Consider the following 21,312-nt stretch of genomic DNA (forward strand, 5'->3'; position numbering starts at 1 on the left):
GCGACGATACCAGCACCGAGGATAGAATAGGCTGGTCCGAAGTCCACAGTATACCATACGTTCTCCCAACTCGCCTAGAAGCCGAGGCAGGTTGGAATATGGAGGAGTACAATTGCCCAGGGCAGTATGCTCGAGATGACAAGGGTCCAAGAACTTGCTGCCAAGGGAGCGGCAGGGACCGCCTCTCCAGCGTTGCCCTGTGGTGCGTTACCCGAGGGTGCTGGCGTGGCTTCGGGGAAGATTGTGCGAATTGTCGTGAAGCCATGGTCGTCGTAGCCGGTTACAGTCTTAGGCCCATTGCCGGAGGAATCCGTAGGCAAAGCTTGCGGCGATGAGATAGAGGAACCTGGAGGGGACATCTACAAAAGTCAGGTCAGTATACTGGTGGCAAAGTGGAGGAACTGCTGAAGAAATGGCTTACTGACAGTGGCTGAGCTGGGTGGAATCACCTTTCCGGTATTGGAAACAGTCCACCCACTCGGAAGGCCAGGATAGTTTGCAAATGTGGGCTGAGGAGTGGGAGTAGCGTTCGGGTCAGGAATCCAGGGGTAAACGCTGGGGCGCTCGGCGTTGGTCTGGTGAGGAGCAAAAGGCAGAGGGGCGCCATTAGCTGTTGCGGTGACTGCGGGTGCGTTCGCAACTGGAGCTTTACCTCCCGCAAAAATGGCACCACCATTGGATCTGATGGATTTCCAAGTACCGGATTGATCACCGTAGATATACTGGGAACCAGTGGAGTAGTCCTGGACCTTGAGGGACTTGACAGTCATGGTGAAAGGTCCCTTGGAGTAGTCGGTAGGACCACGAGCCCAAGAGATAGTTCCGGCAGGGTTCGCTGGGTCACCACCGCTCCAGGAGCCAAACTTGACCTGCATAGGTGTCTGGGGGTACTGGTTGTTGGCGTTGGCGGGTTCAAGAGTGCGCACAGTGTTGCCATCAATCTGCCATACAATTTGCTCTGGTGTCCAGATGATCGTATATGTCTTGAAGTTGGATTGGCTACCCGGGTCTGAATGGAAAGCACCACGGTTATAGTCAGTTGTCTGACCTGGATGGATGTTAGCAAGTAACTTTAAAGGTTGATGTATGCATGGCTCGATAAACTCGATCATATCTTACCTTTTCCAAAATAGTTTGACTGAACCTCATCAGGGTCTGCACCAAGCCATTCCCAGTCAATTTCATCAAGGGTGTCGGATTGCAAGACAAAGCTGCTAACAATGCCCGCGCCCGGTGCAGCCTTGAGTTGAATGTCTACCCTGCCGAACATTATGTACCATAGCGAAGTGAGCTGTGGGGCATCGCCAGCCTTTGAGATGGTAAAGGATACGCCATCGGAGCCATAGGTTGGGTTGCCCTGAGGAGTGAAACTGTCGGACTTTGAGCTGAAGTCAATGTTTACTGTTCTTCCCAACGCGGAGTCTGGAGGGCAGTCGCTTCGTAGGGTCGGGTTACAGTTGGACCATGTTTGTGCTGCAGAGGGAACGTATAGAACAGTTGAGAGCAGAGCTGCGAGGGCCCTTGTTGTAGAACGCATCTTAGTGAAGGTGACGGCCGATAGCGATAGTGGTGTGAGATAGATTGGAAGACGGACGCAGTCAAACGAATGATGGCAAGAGACGCTACAGCGGTCTACGGCGCACTGGCGGGTATGCACGTGAGTAGCGTGAAGGTCAAGTGCGACAGGGTACCTTCTCAGCACTTGAGAGGCGGTCGGGAAGCAGTGTGCAGAGGTGGCAGGCCCTGTGGCCGGCGACCCTGCAGCTTTTGTAGAGTCCCAGCCATCTCTGAGCGGTGACCTACGTAGTGGGCTGCAAGTGAAACTGGGATAGTGCGGTCAGGCTTGCTTGTTGCGATACGGGAGTGGATGGAATTGGGCGAGGTTGGCAAGGCGACGCCGAGGTGGTTGGTAGGCGCACCCAGCCACACCAAACCCCTGCCGAGCACTCGACCGCCAGACGCTGCTGCCAACACGCAATCTTGGTGCGTGTCCAGAGCCCCCGGCCTATGACGAAGCCGGAAACTTATTGAAAGCTGTCAGCGATCGAGTTGGGCTGCGGTCCAGGATGTGAGTAATAAGAGCGCGGTCAGCAGGGTGGTGGTTGGTGTGAGAAGAGGAGAACACCCTGGTTCGCATGCGGGCGGGTGTGGCGTCATGCATCTAGACCCCGCAACACCACCACGTTCATCCCACCACGAGTCCTGTCGCTTTTTTTAGGCTTCCTCGCCATCTCCGCATATGTATGACCTGCAGTGGCATCTCCAATAGCATCCGCAGCGGAAACAGACCCTGCATACCCTGCATTAGGCCCCTCGTCACTCCATCAATATTGAATTGAGTCACACGCATCCGAAGACTTTGGCCATTTTACCACATCTCACCACCACCACCCGGCAAAAGCAACCCCCAAGGAGAAGAAATGTCTCTGACCAACGCCACACCGCTCGAGGTTGCACAGGCAGCTAGACTCGGGTCCCGGAAACTGGCCGTCCTATCTACCGACGAGCGGAATGCCGCCCTGACAGCCATCCACGATGCACTGGCGAATGCCAAGGATGAAGTACTAGCTGCCAATGTTCAGGACCTTGAGGCTGCCAACAAGGCTGCAGCAGGAGGCACGCTCAGCGCGAGCTTGGTAAAGAGGCTGGATCTGGGCAAGCCGGGCAAATATGAGGATATGCTCCAGGGCATACTGGATGTACGAGACTTGGAAGACCCCATCAACAAGACGACTGCGAAGACACTACTTGACGACAATTTGGTCCTGTCGCGAATCACGTGTCCAATTGGCGTACTGCTCATCATCTTCGAAGCACGACCCGAAGTCATTGCCAATATCTCCGCGCTTGCAATAAAATCCGGGAATGCCGCCATTCTCAAAGGTGGTCGCGAATCCAGCAACAGCTTTGCGGCAATTGCGTCCATCATCTCAAAGGCCTTGGCATCAACTGCAGTACCATCAGACTGCCTCCAACTAGTTCAAACCCACGATGTCATTGCCGATCTCCTCAAACAAGATACCTACATTGACCTGTGTATTCCCCGCGGCGGCAATAAACTAGTCCGTTACGTCAAAGACACGACCACAATCCCGGTTCTCGGCCACGCTGACGGTATATGCTCCACCTATCTATGCTCCGACTACCCTGCCGACAAGGCCACCAAGATCATCCTTGATGCAAAGACGAGTTATCCTGCAGGCTGCAATGCACTTGAACAACTCCTTGTAGAGGAAGAAGCCCTCAGCACCAGTCTCCCCGTCGTTGCAGAAGCGCTTCTACAAAAGGGCGTCTCCCTTCGTTGCGACAATGCGTCCCTGGTCGCGCTCAAAGGCAAATTGGATCCTCACTCGGCAGCATTGCTACAGGAAGCAGGGCCTGAAGACTACGATACCGAGTTTCTGGACTACATTCTTGCTATCAAGACCGTCGCAAATGTTGAAGAAGCCGTTTCTCACATCAATACACACGGATCTCATCACACCGACGCCATCCTGACTACATCAGAACCCACAGCCAAGTCGTTTCTCGCAGCCGTGGACTCTTCTAGCGTATACTGGAATACGTCTACTCGCATGGCTGATGGGCAGAGATATGGATTCGGGACTGAAGTCGGTATCAGCACGAACAAGATTCACTCGCGAGGGCCTGTCGGGTTAGAAGGCTTGACGATATACAAATGGGTGATTGTAGGCGATGCACAAGTGAGCGCCGAGTACGGTGCCGGAGGCAAGCAATGGAAGCACCAACGCCTACCCGTCGGTGATGAGGAGAGCATTGCGCAAAACGAAGAAGAGAGGGAGGTTTTGAGGAAGTTTAGGGCGAGCAAAGCATGAGATACATGTGGTCAATGCCCTGTTGTACGTACTATGTACACGAATCAAACAGCAATCACGTGATTATATAGTAGCTGCACCATTAAAATTACATACTTACTTACACTCCAAGGCTCTTAGCTCTCCATTATCTCTCTATCCAGATAAAGCAGCGATACCGAAAGATCGACGATCCCGGGCCTCTTTCCCTCAAAAAAAGCCTCATACTTCCACGTGTACTCTTTGGTTTCCTCACCGCATTCCGCATCCCGCCCTCCAAACCTACCTATGTACCCATGCATATCTCCGAATCCCCACCCTCAATCTCTCTCATTCTACACCATATCAAAACTCGAAACCACCCATTTAACTTCAAACCCCATCCAAGAAAACAATCCCATTAGAAGAAAAAAAAGGCATTTCCATATTAATTAAATCGAGAATAAGGTGAGACCACATGAACATAATGTATAAAAATAAACACCAAACTCCCGGGACTTACGCGTCTTGTCATGTCGCATTGCTCATCTTCTCATTTCCCAAACACATGGTTTTTTCCCCCCCCACATATTTTACACTATCACGTATACATGCAAGCACACGTGCACATGCTTGTACGCGCCATATCAGCTTTCTCTCCTCACCTAGAAGCCAGATAGTACCAGATTTATTAGCAATTTTTTTTCTCCCACGTTTCCTTCATATCGCAACATTTTTTTTTGCCTACTAGTTATTATTTCCCCCAGTTTTCAGTTTTTAAAAAAAAAACCCCCCTTTCGTCTCTCAACTTGCACAAAATCACACACTTCGTTTGCCCCTGTTTTTCACTCGATTTCATCACGCGAAACACCCATAACTATCTTTTTTCTTCTTCTCTCCTTCCTTTTAGCGAAGATAGCTAGCAATGGGGGGGGGGGGGGGGTTAATCATCATACAAGTAACTAGTAGTACTATAGATACGCAGACAGGGAAAAGTGCAAAGAAAAAACAAAAAAAACACATGCTATAAATCGGACCGAAAAAATGAAAAAAAACCCCCATTCACACCGGGGCGCCGCCGCCGCCGTTGGAAATCATGAAGAGCGGTCATGTTATTTCACTTTTTTCTTTCTTATAATTCTCCCGAATTTACTTACCCAAAGTAAGTTGGAATATGTTGCATGATTCATGGATTCAAACCGGTGGGAGAGAGGTTTTGTTCTAAATTTTTGCGGATGTGATTGCGTCATCGGTATACGTCGTCCAGTCGGGTGGTTATTGTGATGTGCTCTTTTGTTCCTAGTGGGGGAGGGCGGATGGGATAAGGTGAGTGGGGGTTAAATTAAGCGGAGGAATGTTGTAGATCATGGAAATGGAATGTGCATGAATGGATGGGTGGACGCAGGAACGGGGGTTTGCTGGGGTACGAAGCGAGTAGAGAAAGCACTGACAAGACAAGACAAGACAATCACAAGAGACAACAAATCCAAGAAAAAGCGTGACTTGGCAAAAAGGTAATGTCTATCCTTTATCACTGCCAACATCGACTAGATGCTGTGCAGATGCAACAACCATCTATCTACCTAGAGTCCAAACATGCACACATGCGCCGACTCCCTATTCCATGCCGTCCGTTTCGTAAATAAGCGTGGTATCCTGTAAACATCTCTCAAAATCCATAACATGCCCAGCATTCCTTGTGTATGCGTCTAGTCAACACCCTTGTTCCTCAGCGCAAGAGAAGGCTTGGTGAAGATTTGGGCACCGTCGACGAGACGACGCTCCTCGTTCTTGCGACCATTGACAAAGTCGGGGTAGTTGAGGGTAAGCTCAACAGCTCCGTTGACAACGTGGTCTACAGCCTCGACACCCAACATAAATGAGTGGTCCTGGTTACCAACCTCGTAGCGCCATGAACCGAAGCGGCCACGCGACAAGATGTCCTTTGCCTGAAGGGCAGGGAGAAGCTTGGTGAGGACGCCTTCACGCTCAAGCGAAGGAGTGGGGTATCCGTGGTCAAAGGCGCGGTGGTAGGTCGAGACAATCTCGTCGTCGGACTTGATCATCTCGGTGTTGATGAGACCCTGAATGCAGTCCTTGAGCAGGTTCTCTCGGTCGACGGGCTTCATGCCAGACTCGGCAACCTCCAACATGATGGACCAGTATGGGCCTTCCTTGGGCTCGGTGGAGCTGGGCTTGGAGCCGTCGGCGAGCTGCTGGGTTGCGAGCTTGACGTCCTTTTGCGGCTGGTTGTAGGGTGAGTAGTTGGAGAAGATGGTGGCACGGTAGAAGGGGCAGTCGTCCTCGGGGAAGTACAGCCAGCACTTGTCGCCGATGCGCTCTGGGCGCTCGCCACGAAGACCAACACCAATGACGTGGGTGGTGGAGTAGTAGAGACCCTTGCTGAGGTCAATGAGCTCCTTGTCACCCATGGTCTCGACTAGGGAGTCAACAGCCATGGTGTTGATGAGCTTCTTGTAGTTGACGACGGTGCCGTCCTTGAGGTGTACCTTGTGTCCATCGGCATCGACCTTGGTCACCTTGCTGTTCTCGCCGTATCGTGTCTTGGACTCTGGCAGCGTCTTGGCGACAGCGATCCAAATACCACCGGTACCGTCTCGTGCGGGGAAGCGGAAGGTGGCGTTGGGGCCCCAGTTTCCAGCAGTCTTGCCGTGGATGATGTTGTACATGACACCCTTGACATTGGGTGCAGCGACACGCTCGCCAAGCCACTCGCACTGCATCTTGGTGGTGGGCACAGCCCAGACCTTGAAGTTGTATGGCCTCATGAAGAGATCGGCAATGCCGACACCCATCTGCCTGACGATCCACTCGTCAAAGTTCTTTGGCTTGGTGTTTGCCACGCGAGACTCGAGGGCGGCATCAATCAGACCGTCCATGCACTTTGCCTGGTCGTCCTTGCCCAGCATGGACAGGTTGTTTTGGAATGGGTAGGGGACCCATTGGCCCTTGCAGCGGACGTAGGAGATGCGCTGGTGGGTGAACCAGTCATCTTCCTTGGGCAGGGCCTCGTCGATGCAGTCGTCAAAGTACTTGTAGTGGGAGAAGATGACATGGCCACCAACATCGTAGAGCTGGAGCGTGGTTAGGAGTGGAAAGCCAATTGGCAGGCGGGATACTTACGAAGCCCTCTGGAGTGGTGTCTGTCGAGGCCAAACCACCAGGTGTCTCGTTGGCGTCGACGATCAGCCATGAGGGGCCATCCTGGGGTTGTTAGCACGAGGGCAGAGCCGTGTTGCAGACTGGGGTAGACTTACAATCTGGTTGAGACGCTTTGCGGCACCCAGACCGGTTGGGCCAGCGCCGATGACGAGGACGTCAACAGAACTTTGGGATTGTCAGTTTGAGCGAGATAGAGGAGAGGAGAGGAGAGGAGAGGAGAGGGGAGGGGAAAAGAGCAAGGTGGGCTGGGCGGTGAACGTACATTTCTTCCTTTGCGGATCCCATGGTGCCCTGGAGGATTTCTTGGAAACTTGGAACTCGCTTTAGTGTCTGGCGAGCGAGGTTGAGCATGTATATGTGTGAAGCTACGAGGAGCAGTGGCCAAAGAAGTGCTGGGGCGTGGGTGGGAGGAATATAGAGTAGCTGGAGAGGAACTAGGGACGCCAAGGAGGATACTGTTATAAGTGGGTCCAGGGTAGGGTAGTGGAGGGGCCAGACGGCGAAGGAGTGGGCTGGAGAGCGTCTGCATGTCCAAGAGAGGCTCGACGGCAGAAAAGGGGCAGGCCGCCATGGGGGCCCCGTCAGTGCAGCAACCGTGGCTGCTCGTGGGCGCATCGATTGGTTCCAACTTTGTACAACACCTGCCTGTTGTTTTGGATGCTGCTCGCATAGCGCGTGTGCACCGCCGACCAACGGTGTCGAGTATCGAGACAAGTAGGTATACTACTACTTACTACTTACAGCGACAGCGGTAGCGGTAGCGGGTGATTGCTGTGCTGTGCTGTGCTGTGCTGTGTGTGTGTGTGTGTGTGTGTGTGTGTGTGTATATGTGCTCCCCCCATGCACGCTCCCGTGGGAACAAGGCAATCCATCAACCCAGACGGGCATAATGCTGCGATCAAACTAAGTACACATGTAGCATGTACACTGACGGCATGTGCATGTACACCTATGTGTGTGTGTACCGTACCATATTCTCAGCCGACTAGTAGGCGGGCAACCGCATCTATCTCTTGGAGACTTACAGCTTCAGATCCACGGCCCACGGGCCACGAGCTGTGCGTGTCGTGCTAGTGCGACGGTGTAATCAAGCGTGTACGGATTGCTCAACGACAAGATGCATGCCCGCCCCCCTATTGCATGGCTTGCCACGGCCATGGCTGGGTGTCGCTAGGCCTGCCCTTTTGCCATGTCGCGCGTCATGGACCATGTCTACTGTGCCTGCAATGCAAAGCGGCTCTGCAGGGCGGCCACGGTACGCGTACGTACGCCTTTCACCCACGTCCACACCCACACCCACACCCACACCACTCTGCCCAGCGCGGCTCAAAAATTTCGCCGCCAGAACCAAGGCTCGCAACGCTGGCCGATTGCGCGTCCAATGCCCGGCTCCACAGCAGATCCGTTTCACGTCGCCATCGCCGCAATCACACCCGCGGCGGAATCGTCATGCTCCCTGCTATCGGCGCGAGTACAATAGTCAACCGTTGCCCAGTAGGGTAGAGGCAGAGAGACACCCCCTGTGCGCCCCCCCGTTCTAGAGAGTACAAGCTCCTCTGGCTGAATTTCCGCTCCGCCCCTCCCTTCACTAGCGCCTAACCCATTACCATCACATTCACGCTGCCTCCCAACAATTCTGTCGCTCCTCATCTCCTTGTTGCCTCCAGTGCGCAGAGCCCTCGTCCAAGACCCGTACCCTGTGCCACGTTTGTGTTGCACCGTTTCACTCTACCCTTGACGCGCAAGACCCTCATCAGTCAGCGGCGCTAGTCCGCCCATCATTGCAACCTCAACCACAACTCTGCTCCCACCCCCGATCGCCGCATCTCCTCCTCGACACCTCCGCCACCGACAATTCCCTCTCCCTCCCTCCCTCTCCCTCTCACCTTCTGCCTATCCACAGTCCCTCGTTAGCTACCAACCATGTCTCAAGACGAGAAGGTGAGGTCCTCCGTCGAGGCCTCCCGCGACACTGCTCTGCCAGTCCTGCCCACCGTCAACCCCGATGCGCAAAAGTCCGCGCCTGAGCCGCCGACCTTCCATCCCGCCGTCTACATTGCGTATGTCTCACACACCACTGCCCTCTCCACAACGCACGCTAATCGATACGCAGCACATGGATCACGCTCAGCTCCAGCACAATCGTCTTCAACAAGTACATCCTCGACACGGCCAAGTTCCGTACGTCTACCACCTCCCGCCCCTGTCCCATAAGCGCATACTGACAGCGATCCCAAACAGACTTTCCAATCTTCCTCACAACATGGCATCTGGTCTTTGCGACTATCATGACGCAAATCCTCGCCCGCTTCACCACCATCCTCGACTCAAGAAAGAAGGTGCCCATGAACGGCCGTGTCTATCTGCGAGCTATTGTCCCTATCGGTATCTTCTTCAGCATGAGTTTGATCTGCGGTAACCAGGCCTACTTGTACCTGAGTGTTGCCTTTATTCAGATGCTCAAGGTATGTCGACATGATTCTACAGTCAACACAAAGATGCTAACTTTACAAGGCTACTATGCCCGTCGCTGTCTTGCTCACCACCTGGGGTCTTGGTGTTTCGCCTGTCAATCTGAAGACGCTCGGAAACGTGTCCTTCATTGTCATTGGTGTCGTTGTTGCCTCGATGGGTGAGATCAAGTTTGTCATGACTGGTTTCCTGTTCCAGGCTGCTGGTATCGCTTTCGAGGCTATCCGCTTGGTCATGGTCCAGCGTCTGCTCAGCGGCGCCGATTTCAAGATGGATCCCCTCGTCTCCCTCTACTACTACGCCCCCGCCTGCGCTGTTATCAACGGTGCCATCTTGCTCTTCACTGAGCTCCCTTCGATGACCATGGCTGACATCGACCGCGTCGGTCTCTTCACCCTGTTGGCCAACGCCTCCGTTGCCTTCTTGCTCAACGTCTCTGTCGTCTTCCTGGTACGTTCATTGTTTACACCTGCACAAAACACACCTGCTCACAAGTTTCCAGATTGGCAAGACCTCGTCGCTCGTCCTCACTCTGTCCGGTGTACTCAAGGACATTCTCCTCGTCTTCGCCTCCATGTTCCTCTTCAAGGACCCCGTCAGTCTTCTCCAGGCCTTTGGTTACAGCATTGCGCTCGGTGGCCTCGTTTACTACAAGCTTGGTGGTGAGAAGCTCAAGGAGTACCTCGGCCAGGGTAGCATGAAGTGGCAAGAGCTCGGCCACAGCAGGCCTGTTCTCCGCAAGCTCATGGTTTTCACCGCCGTCATCATCTCCATGTTCTTCATCTTTGGCTCCCTTGGACCACGTTATGCCCCCGAGTCAACCAACCAGGTCTACAACGGTATTGGCAAGCTCATTGGCGACAAGGCTGTATAAAGCGCTTTTCAATAACTAGTGCACGCTATCAGAAGTCTTCCGCACGTCTGTCGACGCACTTTGCTACCATGTCGCGCCTTCTTCTTCTTTTCTTGTCTTTTTATTGTCAACTTGGAGCAGGCTCGAGGTGTATGGTGATTGGTATGATACATATAGACTAGTGGGTTTCTCTCAGCCAGAGTGAGCCTGCTTTGGGAAGCTCGTTGGTTCAGGATGGAGCTTTGGGCACAATAGGGAAACGATGAAGTGATGCGTTTTTGTCGGATATAGATCTTGCAGGCATTCACAGCGACTGCGAGCGAAAGGTATATACCTTCTAGCCACATAATGATAATGCTTGTGAAGCAAATGATTCTTTTTCGTGTGATGAGATGCAACCTCAAGTGTGAACAAGTCAACCCAGTCAATCAGCTTCGAGGTAGATAGTGAAGAAAAAAGTGCTTGTTGGACTTCTCAAGCTTCGCTTCATGTCTCTCCCTTTTCTATACCAACGCCCTACATTTATCCACATGGTATGACTACTGGTAATCCAGACAACATCACCAGAGAACGATAACCCAGGGTCCTAAACGTCATCCACCGTTTGTAGATCCAGCGGAGATGCTGACCAGCGCTAGCGAGGGCACTTTGGAGGCGCGTGCAGGTGGAGTTGCAATGTCCTCGCTTCGCACGGGCCACACCACGCCAAGTCTGGCCTATTTCGCAATTTCGTGTTCGCGAGAACTTCACTTCTTCAGTCGTTACTAACCCCCAGCACAACACGCTCAAAATCAGTCAAAATGGGAATTGACCTCGACCGCCACCATGTTCGAGACGGGCACCGCAGTATGTGAACCCCCCGTCGAGTCGGCGCAGAAATGCGCTGGCGATAGCAGTCTTTTAGACGCAACATGAGCCCGAGAGAGGAGAGAGATTGACGAGTATACAGAGGTCCCTAAGTCCACCAACCCCTACGTCAAGCTGTTGGTGCGTCTGTACAAGTTCCTGGCTCGTAAGTACTCCGACTGGAATCGCGCGCACAATCTGTGCTAACTGTGAACAGGCCGCACCGATGCCCCCTTCAACAAGACCGTTCTGCGACGCCTCATGATGTCCAAGACCAACCGTCCCGTAAGACGCCAATGGCACCAAAGCCTGTCGACATAACAACTGACATGATACAGCCGGTCTCCCTCTCCAAGATCGTCTCCAACGCCAAGGGACACGACGGCAAGACCATTGTCATCGTACGGCTTCCGAATACTACACCCCCGATGACTAGCTAACTCAGGATCAGGTCGGTACCGTCACTGACGACAACCGCATGCTCGAGCTCCCCAAGCTCTCCGTTGCGGCTCTCCGCTTCACTGCCTCCGCTCGCGCGCGCATTGAGAAGGCTGGTGGTGAGACCCTCACCATCGACGAGGTTGCCACTCGCTCCCCCACTGGTTCCAACACCCTCCTCCTCCGTGGACCCAAGAACGCCCGTGAGGCTTTCAAGCACTTCGGCTTCGGTCCCCACTCTGGCAAGAAGCCTTACGTCGAGAGCAAGGGCCGCAAGTTCGAGCGTGCCCGTGGTCGCAGAAGGTCTCGTGGTTTCAAGGTCTAAGCGTGTGCTACAAGTGGTTCGGTTTCTCTGGTTTGGCGTGGTCAAGGTCATGGGAATTCACTTATGAGGCGTGCATCATGACTAGGAATGGCCCTTTGAAGGCCTATAAAAAGATACTCGATGCTCAACATAAAATGAAAGCATACGAACGGGCTCTTCGAGCTCATGGTCAACCCATGAATATCAGTACCCCATCGTGAAACAGGCGTATTTAGTGATGTATTGCAATGTTTTTAGTACTGTACAACTTTTTACTGGACTACTTTTCCGCATTCGGTAACCAAGGATACAATCACTGATGTCGGGATCTTTGTGTCAAATTTTCTTGCGGTTCCCCCGCATCCAACCAACCAGAGCGCTAGCAACTCTCACCCACGTAATGACCCAACCTAGTCACTGCAGCACGGCAGTGACTTGAACATCAACATCTGCAAAATGGTCGACACTCGCAAAGTTGGTGTACTGGGCGGAGGCCAACTCGGTCGCATGCTCATTGAAGCCGCAAATCGCTTAAACATTCAAGTCAACGTACTGGACGCGGCAGCAACACCCGCAAAGCAGATCTCGGCGCACAGTGGACACATTGAGGGGTCTTTCAAGGATGCGGCTGCTGTAAAGCAACTTGCGCAATCTTCCGATGTCGTTACCGTGGAAATTGAGCACGTGGACACCCACATGCTCGAAGAGGTTGCTGGAGAGGTCGTTGTTGAACCCAGTTGGAAGACACTGCGAACGATCAAAGATAAATATGCGCAAAAGCAGTATCTGAAAGAGCATGGAGTCGATGTCGCCGACAGTATTGATCTTGAGGGTAAAGGAATCGAGGGACTCAAAGAAGTGGGGTCATCGTATGGATATCCCTTCATGCTTAAGAGCAAGACAGAAGCCTATGATGGCAAAGGAAACTTTGTGGTCAAGAGCGAGGCAGATGTTGGTGCGGCGTTCGAAGCATTGGGCAAGCGACCGCTTTACGCAGAGCGATGGGCTGACTTTAGAATGGAGCTGGCAGTCATGATTGTCAAGACCAAGGATGGAGTGCTCACATTTCCCACCGTAGAAACTGTACACGAGGACAGCATCTGCAAGCTCACATATGCGCCTCCACGAAACGTATCAGAAAATATTACACAGCAAGCTCAAGAGCTGGCTAAGAAGGCTATCGGCGCCTTCGAAGGCAAGGGTGTCTTCGGTGTCGAGATGTTCCTCCTCAAGGACGATCGCCTACTCATCAACGAGATTGCGCCTCGTCCACACAATTCCGGTCACTACACAATCGAGGCCTGCCCAATCTCACAATACGATGCTCACCTTCGCGCGATCCTCGACCTCCCAATCTCACAATCCAACCTCCGCCTCCGGGAACCTGCCATTATGCTCAACATCCTCGGCGGCAAGACACCAGACTCCCACGTCCAGGTAGCAAAAAAAGCCCTCGACTCTCCCAACGCCTCAATCCACCTCTACGGCAAGGGGGACGCACGTCCAGGCCGCAAAATGGGCCACATCACCGTAACAGCACCCACGCTCGCCGCCGCCGAGCGCGAAATCCAACCCCTCATCGACTTTGTCGACACCCAAAAGGGTAAAACTGTCGACCCCCAAAACACCGGCACCAACAGCAAAGAAGACCCTCTCGTCGCTGTAATCATGGGCTCAGACTCCGACCTCCCCGTCCTCCGCGCCGGCCTCGAAATCCTCACCAAACTCCAAATCCCCTTCACCACACGCATCACCTCTGCCCACCGCACCCCGGACTGGCTCCGCGAATTCTCAAAATCCGCATCCCAGACTTCCCTCAAGGTCATCATCGGCGCGGCTGGCGGCGCTGCCCATCTCCCTGGTATGTGCGCGTCCTGGACTACGCTGCCCGTCATTGGGTTGCCGGTCAAGGCTACGCATATGGATGGATGGGATAGTCTTGTTAGTATGACGCAGATGCCACGAGGTGAACCCGTGGCTACGGTTGGTATTAATAATTCGACGAATGCGGCGCTGCTTGCTGTCAGGATCTTGGGCGCAGAGGATAAAGCGATTCGCGAGCGGTTGAGGGTGTGGATGGTGGGGAATGAGAAGGAGGTGTTGCGTAAGGATGGTTTGTTGGCTGAAGGGGGGTGGGAGGCGTATTTGAAGGGTATGGGAAAATGATAGTAGTGTCACACGAATGAGATTTTGGGGGAGATCAAAAAATAAAATGTTAACGAGATTAGAATATCATTGTTTATTTTTTTTAAAATAAAAATACAACATTTCAATCTCTTTTCCATCTTTTTTCTCTCTGTTGTTTTTTTCATCTTCCACCACACTTTCCAAACTCCACTCCATCTCGACTCTAGGAGAGAAAAAAAAACACAACAAAATATCTATACTACTATGTTACTTTAGTAAGCAGCGTAGTTAGAGTAGCTCTCAGACGACTTGTCACCGCTGCCGTAAGCACCGGAGCCAGATGAGTACTCGTTGTTAGAAGGAGTGTTCTCGTAGGCGGCCGGGGTGGGGGTAGCGGCGGGCTGGTAAGCTACCGGGGTGGAGACAGCTGGGGCAGGCTGGTAGGCAGCTGAGGAGGAAGCGGCTGGGTACGAGCCGTAGGCAGCTGGGCTGGAAGCGGGTTGGTAGGCAGCTGGGGAAGAAGCAGCTGGGTAGGAACCGTAGGCGGCGGGAGAAGAGACGGCGGGAGCAGGCTGGTAAGCGGCTGGGGAAGAAGCAGCTGGGTACGAGCCGTAAGCAGCTGGGGAAGAGGCAGCTGGGTGAGAGCCGTAGGCGGCAGGGGAGGAGACTACGGGGTAGGAGTGCTCGTAGGCAGCTGGGCTGGAAGAAGCAGGGTATCCAGCAGGCTGGGTCTTGTAGGCAGCAGGGGCGGTGGAGCTCTCGCAAGGAGTGGAGCTGGCGCTGGATCCGTAGTGCTCAACGGGGGCAGAGGAGGTGCTTCCAACGGGGTAGTGGGCAGCGGGGGTGGAGTAGGCCTGGACGGGGACGGTGCTCATGGTAGAGGCGGAGTAGGCACCGTAGTTGTTTCCGCCGTAGTGGGCTGGCTTGGAGTGGACGGCAGCTGGGCTGGACGCAGCTGGGTAGGAGCCATAAGCAGCTGGGGAGGAGGCAGCTGGGTAAGAGCCATAAGCGGCGGGGCTGGAAGCAGCTGGGTAGGAGTGCTCGTAGGCAGCCGAGGAAGAGGAAGCTGGGTAAGATCCGTACGCAGCTGGGGATGAAGCAGCTGGGTAGGAACCGTAGGCAGCAGGAGTGGAAGCAGCTGGGTGAGAGCCGTACGCAGCTGGGCTAGAGGAAGCTGGGTAAGAGTGCTCATAGGCAATGGAAGAGCTGTTGTGGGCTGGGTAAGAGCCGTAGTTGCTTCCACCGTAGGTCTTGCCGTGTCCAGGGACCATGGGGGATGGAGTAGCCTTGGTCTTCTCATACTCGCAAGTGTAAGCCTGGCCAGCAGAGGTGATGGTGACAGTCTGGGCTGGCTGGTGGTAGACACCAGCATCGTAGTGCTGGGCAGTGGGGTAGGTGACCTCAGTGTCGTGGTCGTAGACGGTGGTGGTGGGCTTGGTGACCTCGTAGGTACCGGTGGTCGAGGCGTAGATGGTGGTGTACTCGATGACAGTCTCGGTCATGGTCTTGCCACCCTCAACCTTGGTCTTGTAGCCAGCGTAGGGGGCGGTGATGTAGCCAGTCTGAGTGGCAGTGACGGACTGTCCACCGTAGGTGCAGGTCTCACCAGCCTTGGCAGTGGTAGTAGCTTCAGCAGGGTGGTCGACAGGGTGGTCAACTACCATGTCCTTGCTGGGGACGACGTAGACACCAGGCTTCTCGTAAACCTTGACCTCTGGCTTGGGCTCGCCATAGGAGTAGACGTGATCGTACTCGGACCACTTTCCGCCCTTGTACTCCTTGACGTGAACGGGCTGCTCCTTGTCACCCTTGGTGTAGAGACCAGAGCCACCGTATCCGGGAAGAGCCTTGGGGCCAAGGTTCTTGTATGGAACCTCCTCAATCTTCTCATAGAGCTCGTACCAGCAGCCAGCAGTGCCGTTCTTGGAGGCGGTGCCAGTGGGGGCGGCATAGCCACCAGTTCCAGTAGCAGAGTGAGTGATGGTCGTCTTGGTGTGGTAGACAACGACTGGCTGCTCAGTGTTGGTGACGGTAGCGTAGTTGTTGTCGTAGTCCTTGATGACAGTGGAGACGTAGGTGTCCTCTCCCCACTTGGCACAGTCCTTCTCGCCATAAGCAGGAGTCACACAAGTGGGGTACGCCTGGTTCTGGGTGGTCACGGTGACAGGCTGCTTGCCATAGCCGGGAACAACGGTGGTGTAACCGACGGGGGTTGCGGTTGTGCTTGGCTCGACGCTGGAGTGAGCATCGGCACCATATCCGCCGTAGGCCTGGTGGGCTGCGGCGGTGGCAGCGAAGATGATGGCGTACTTCATTGTGATGAATTAGTAGAGTTAAGTATTACGTATAAATAAAGATCGTGGATAACGAATGACTGGGGTAAGTTGATAAGGAAAAAAGGAATGTCGTCGTCACTCGAGAGTGCGAAAGATGTTGATTGATTGAGAGGATCGTGAAGATGGAGAATGTATGAAGAGAAACAATGATACATATATACTCACCTGAACAAGCAGAGCTCGGTCTCGGACAGACTTGCCCCTGAGGTTGCAAAAGCTTCCATCGTGCCCTTGATTCGATCTGCACCCGTAGCGCTACCGCATTGAACGAGACCCGCTAGGCACTCTTGAGTCTGATGCCGTTGCGAATACGATATGCAAGCTTTCAGGCACAAGGCTGAAACTCGAACTGATGCCCTACATCTGTGCAGCCTTGTGAGACTCCATATCTACTTGGAGACTTGCTTTTGCATCATTGGAGGTAGCTCTTCTTCCATTGATTGATTGTTTGCTCAGTAGCTTCGTGAGTTTTCGATTCCACAGGCAACGACTTGAACATCCGGGTATTCCGTTGTGCATGGGATGAGTCGCAAAAGCGAGTCATGGAATTCAAGACATCCCTTTCTGTGTGGATGTATTTCCACATTGCCAGGTCGTTGGAGTCGAGTGCTAGCTGCCGAGTGCTAGTTGGGTGAAGCGTCGTTGTTCATGGCACCAGTATTGCCTGTCTATAGGCCTAGACTCTATGGTCTCAGCGCTTTGAGCCGTCAATAGCGCGAACTTCAAGATCGGCATCGCGTATACTCGTGCGTCCCTCGTACGTCTCGAGTCTGAGTTGGTGGGTAGACTTGACATCAGCTCGCAGCAGACAGACAGCGAAGCCACCAGCGTTTACGCTCGAACATTGTCGGAAGACTTCAAATACAGTTCGTACTTGTCAAACCTGTCCAATGCGAGATACGTGGTAGCGCCTAGCATGGCAAATGCTGTTCAACCCCGCAGCGATTGAAGCCAGGACCAAGATGCGTGTTCGCTTATGGTGTTCGCCAAAGAACAGACCCTCATAGGGGATGCGCCACATTCATTCTCGCCCTAGCGTCCCCCATTTGGGGCGTCTAGCGCACGCTTGCCCGTATACAGATATGCCAAAGCGGCGCAGCAAGGCTATCGTGGGCTCCTGCTTCTACTATTGGGTTATTGGTTTCTTAATGACCCTTTTTTGAAGCCCCATAAATGTTTATCTGGATTGCATAGGGTCAGCTTAAAGAGACAACGATGCTAGGGGTAGTAGGATTATGAACGAGGACGAAGTCGTGCACACGGTAGTGAACAAGGGCGAAAGGGGTTGAGCCTCAAATCCGAGTGGCTGCTATTTTGGCGACCACGTCTAGCATAGCATAGTCACCTAAGTCGTTCTTCCCGCCTGGCGCCCACTAGAGATGGGACAGTGACAAGCTGACACCAACGTTGGAAACATCGTGCTGACCTGTACCGAAATCAACACCTGCAGCTGTACAAAAATACGAACCGCCACAGGACTGTGGAGATTTGACAAGAGTGCATCGGTTCACTCCACAACCGTATTGGCTGTTCTTCGCGCTAGCCGCTAGTATTTCAGCTACAATGACTATGGGGAATTGCGCTGAAGTCTGTTTCCGATGCTTCGGTATGTACGTAGGTCCGAGGCTAACTAATAATAAGACTTTCGCTAGGCAATGCCGTTGCACAGCTTAAGTCCACGGCGCACTCGCTTCTCGAGTAAGTCTGCCCGGAACTCTCCTTGCATGAGGTAACGGTACAGCATAAACCCCTGAGCAACTTGCATGCGGCTGAGTACGTACCTGCAGCAGGCCCTCTGGCTTTGCTTCAAAGTCCCCACGAATAGAAACTAACACCACAGCCTCATGTATGTTGTTTCCTGGCTCGTGTCCCACATTAGCGACAGTGGCTGATTGTCGTTGGCCCAGCTGCTGTATCGTTTGAGGATGCTGCCAGCAATTGCATTGTGGCTGTTAGGCAGCAGCCGTCGATTGACCATACAGTAGGCCACGTGAGTGTGTGAAGCCCCTTATCATCTGCATACACGACTTTGGATCTCCAATATCACACTGGCACCCAGTCGTAAATGGTGCTGAAAAGGGGTGCAGCTCCAATTGCAAGTTTGTCTGGGTTCGCGGGTTTACGTAGCTGTCTAAAGCTGATATTAACTTCACACAATAATCCAAGTGCATGGGAGTAAGGTTAGAGACAACCAATTGTGACCAGGTACACTTTTCTGGTAACCAGGGCAGTTTCTTGTCCACTTGTTTCAGTCCACATATGTATGATATGATGTGGATGGGGCACGCCACACCAACCATTTATTGTCGCTCGTCAGCCGCAGTCGGATGATAGACGGGCCGGAAGGTGGGACGGGCAACACCAAAGGGATAGTAGCTGAGTGACGCCTAGCACTACCTGTTACTCTGGCACTCTTGTATCAAGCTGACAGCCCATGAGGAGGCTGAAATTGGGTGTAGCTGAAGCCACATGTTGCTCTGGCTGCCCTAACTAGTGGTAGCCAAAGATGTCAATCCTTACTATGTGACAGAAACGGTAACTAGACAAGAGCATATCTGACACCTTTTTCCAAATTGGAGACACAGTAGTGAGGATCATCAAAGCCAGGCATATTGCTTTTTTTGTGCTACCTAGGAAGTAGTCGCCCAAGTTCCATCTATTACCATAGTAGTGAACAATGACGAAGTCAAGATCATGTGCCTTGGCGTGAAAGAAGACCAGATTTCGTCTCTCTAACAATTATCTCGGCTGCTTTCTCAGCGAAAGCGTAGACAGCGGTCAGAATATTCCCCCGTGGGATGATTGGCAAGACACTCGCATCGCAAATCCTCACATTCTTCGTCCCGTATACAGTAAGCCGCTCGTCAACTACGCCACCTAGATCTTCCCTCATCATAGAACAAGTACCGCACGGATGGTAGTTCGTCGCGGAGTTTATTGGGAGGATGCCTTTCGCGTCTTCGAGTGATGTTACCGGATGGGGGAAGCTTCGAGGCAATCTTCTTCCGTCCGGCTTTGTCATGGCAGCAAAGGTAGGCTTCTGGAAGAGCTTTTCAATGAGACGCAAGTGACGAGCCAGTATCTCCGTATCGAGAGGGTGAGAAAGGTAGTTGAATCTTATCTCGGGCTGATCTGAAGAAGTAGGCGAGGTATGACAGCTTCCGCGCGAAAAGGGATGGGCCAGCATTGCAACAACGGTTATGTAGTTGCCATCGACAACAGATGGTGTGCCTTTGGGAAGTGAATCAGCATCTTTGTGACGTTGTGTACGCAGCATGAATAAGGTGGCCGTTGCTTCACTGGGACTTTCGACTATCTTCTGAATGATGGAATACTGGGTCTTTAGACTTGGGTTACTCTCGTTCTTCACCCAGTGCTCGACTATGTTGATAAGCTCCTGTGTCTCCGATGGGGTTTCCAGCATCTGTAGTGGTGTAAAGGCAAAGCTATATGCGGCCCCTTCGGACACTCGACCAGTGTGGCTTTTTTCGTACTCCAACAATGCGGCCTTTTGCAATTCGGGGTTTCGCATTATTTCGTCACGAGTAGGGATTTCATCTTGGGTTTCGCACGACAAGCTGCAGTTCAGATGATCCTGTAAGTTTTCACCGACCCCTGGGAGCTCGTACAGGATGGGAATATTGGCGTCTGCAAGAATCTTTTTGGATCCGATACCTGATCGTTCCAAGATAAGGGGAGACTCGAATGCGCCTGCACCGAGAATTATTTCTCGGCCACTGACAAGATGTTCTTCCCCCTTGTATGTGTAGTGGACACCTCTCGCATTGAGTTTTCCATCAGCAGTCAATGGCTCATCGAATGCAATCTTATCGACCTTTACGCCAGTCTTCAATGTAACATTGCCACGTCCCAAGGCAGGTTCCAGATATGCTGTACCTGCATGGCTTCGTTCGCCTTTTGAAGAATCAATCGCGTTGGTGACATTGACTGCTCCGGCGGAGCTCTCAGTAAACCCTGTAGCCCTCGTCGGACAACCAAGCTCCTCAAAAGCTTCGACCCACCGAGTTTGAAGCAGATCCCAGGTACGCGGGTATGATGTTTTCACACGGTCCGGAGATGCCCCATTGTCATTTACTGCTGGACTGGACTGTTCAGTCTGCCATCTTCTGTAGCAATCACTCATACCCCGTGAGCCCCACTCTTCTCTCCCCGCATCTGACAGAAGCTCCTCCGCCATACGGTCATGCCATTCGTGGTTAGGAAACACCACACTGTGACTATTAATTGCACTGCTACCACCCACCAGCTTTCCCCTGGGATGGTCAACCTTCCTGTTATACAAACCCGGCTCCAGCGCAGAAGAGTATCGCCAATCGTAAGCGGGGTCTGACAGTAGCCTCGTGGCTAGACCAGGTATCTGCACTTTAGGATCATTTCGGATATGTTCTCCAGCCTCTAGAACAAGAATCCGGTGGTCAGGTAGCTGTTGCGAGAGACGTGACGCGATTAAGCAAGAAGCTGATCCGGCTCCGACGAGGACGAAGTCGTAGACCTCAGCATCCGTGTGGAGGGGTTTTCCCGGCATGGTTGATGTAGAGATGGCGAATGCTGCAAGACTGGAGATTTAAGGTTACAAAGCTATTTAAGGCGACCAGTCAAGCACGGCTAAGCAGCACGCCATAGGCTTAGCGACAGACAAGCATGCTGGTATACTAGCAGATATAGGAAGGTGTAGGCAATCATCAGTGAGAGTTGTATGCACCTCGTGCTTAGGGCATTGGTTGAAGAGGAAGGTGAGTAACATCACCACTGTTACTCTAGCAGTGTTCATGTACTGTCTGGCGCGATATAGACAAGTGTGCTTTTTCGAAACTTTAGTTACATATCAATGATTTTGTAAAGGTCTCTGCATATACAGAAACATCGATAACGAGGTACCTAATCTGTCTCGCACTTTAATTTGAGCTATTCATACCTCTTCTCATTTCTCACATCTCT

General features: G+C 52.8%; 8 protein-coding genes across 8 annotated transcripts; 4 read left to right on the plus strand and 4 right to left on the minus strand.

The window, feature by feature from the left end:
* Nucleotides 1-74: 74 nt before the first annotated feature.
* Nucleotides 75-1,537, minus strand: COCVIDRAFT_36714 (glycoside hydrolase family 16 protein; the record flags this gene model as incomplete). Its single annotated transcript, XM_014702371.1, has 3 exons — nucleotides 75-359; nucleotides 426-1,048; nucleotides 1,120-1,537. The coding sequence occupies 3 exons, from the start codon at nucleotides 1,535-1,537 to the stop codon at nucleotides 75-77; spliced, it is 1,326 nt and encodes a 441-aa protein (XP_014557857.1).
* An 883-nt stretch (nucleotides 1,538-2,420) lies between these two features.
* COCVIDRAFT_96193 (hypothetical protein) lies at nucleotides 2,421-3,836 on the plus strand (the record flags this gene model as incomplete). Its single annotated transcript, XM_014702372.1, has 1 exon — nucleotides 2,421-3,836. The coding sequence occupies one exon, from the start codon at nucleotides 2,421-2,423 to the stop codon at nucleotides 3,834-3,836; it is 1,416 nt and encodes a 471-aa protein (XP_014557858.1).
* Nucleotides 3,837-5,503: 1,667 nt separating this feature from the next.
* COCVIDRAFT_25582 (hypothetical protein) lies at nucleotides 5,504-7,262 on the minus strand (the record flags this gene model as incomplete). Its single annotated transcript, XM_014702325.1, has 4 exons — nucleotides 5,504-6,889; nucleotides 6,939-7,019; nucleotides 7,073-7,142; nucleotides 7,240-7,262. 4 exons carry the CDS (start codon nucleotides 7,260-7,262, stop codon nucleotides 5,504-5,506), a joined length of 1,560 nt encoding a protein of 519 aa, XP_014557811.1.
* Nucleotides 7,263-8,900: 1,638 nt separating this feature from the next.
* On the plus strand, nucleotides 8,901-10,323 carry COCVIDRAFT_95970 (hypothetical protein; the record flags this gene model as incomplete). The annotated part of the gene is made up of 5 exons (XM_014702373.1): nucleotides 8,901-9,037; nucleotides 9,091-9,158; nucleotides 9,219-9,442; nucleotides 9,492-9,899; nucleotides 9,952-10,323. 5 exons carry the CDS (start codon nucleotides 8,901-8,903, stop codon nucleotides 10,321-10,323), a joined length of 1,209 nt encoding a protein of 402 aa, XP_014557859.1.
* Nucleotides 10,324-11,102: 779 nt separating this feature from the next.
* Nucleotides 11,103-11,911, plus strand: COCVIDRAFT_96053 (hypothetical protein; the record flags this gene model as incomplete). The annotated part of the gene is made up of 5 exons (XM_014702374.1): nucleotides 11,103-11,148; nucleotides 11,252-11,314; nucleotides 11,366-11,433; nucleotides 11,487-11,549; nucleotides 11,600-11,911. 5 exons carry the CDS (start codon nucleotides 11,103-11,105, stop codon nucleotides 11,909-11,911), a joined length of 552 nt encoding a protein of 183 aa, XP_014557860.1.
* A 435-nt stretch (nucleotides 11,912-12,346) lies between these two features.
* On the plus strand, nucleotides 12,347-14,056 carry COCVIDRAFT_95866 (hypothetical protein; the record flags this gene model as incomplete). The annotated part of the gene is made up of 1 exon (XM_014702375.1): nucleotides 12,347-14,056. The coding sequence occupies one exon, from the start codon at nucleotides 12,347-12,349 to the stop codon at nucleotides 14,054-14,056; it is 1,710 nt and encodes a 569-aa protein (XP_014557861.1).
* A 233-nt stretch (nucleotides 14,057-14,289) lies between these two features.
* Nucleotides 14,290-16,332, minus strand: COCVIDRAFT_96048 (hypothetical protein; the record flags this gene model as incomplete). Its single annotated transcript, XM_014702376.1, has 2 exons — nucleotides 14,290-15,034; nucleotides 15,173-16,332. The coding sequence occupies 2 exons, from the start codon at nucleotides 16,330-16,332 to the stop codon at nucleotides 14,290-14,292; spliced, it is 1,905 nt and encodes a 634-aa protein (XP_014557862.1).
* Nucleotides 16,333-19,045: 2,713 nt separating this feature from the next.
* Nucleotides 19,046-20,899, minus strand: COCVIDRAFT_96103 (hypothetical protein; the record flags this gene model as incomplete). Its single annotated transcript, XM_014702377.1, has 1 exon — nucleotides 19,046-20,899. The coding sequence occupies one exon, from the start codon at nucleotides 20,897-20,899 to the stop codon at nucleotides 19,046-19,048; it is 1,854 nt and encodes a 617-aa protein (XP_014557863.1).
* Between the last annotated feature and the right edge of the window lie 413 nt (nucleotides 20,900-21,312).

This window comes from Bipolaris victoriae, assembly GCF_000527765.1.
Source record: "Bipolaris victoriae FI3 unplaced genomic scaffold scaffold_31, whole genome shotgun sequence".
NCBI classification, from domain to species: Eukaryota; Fungi; Ascomycota; class Dothideomycetes; order Pleosporales; family Pleosporaceae; genus Bipolaris; species Bipolaris victoriae.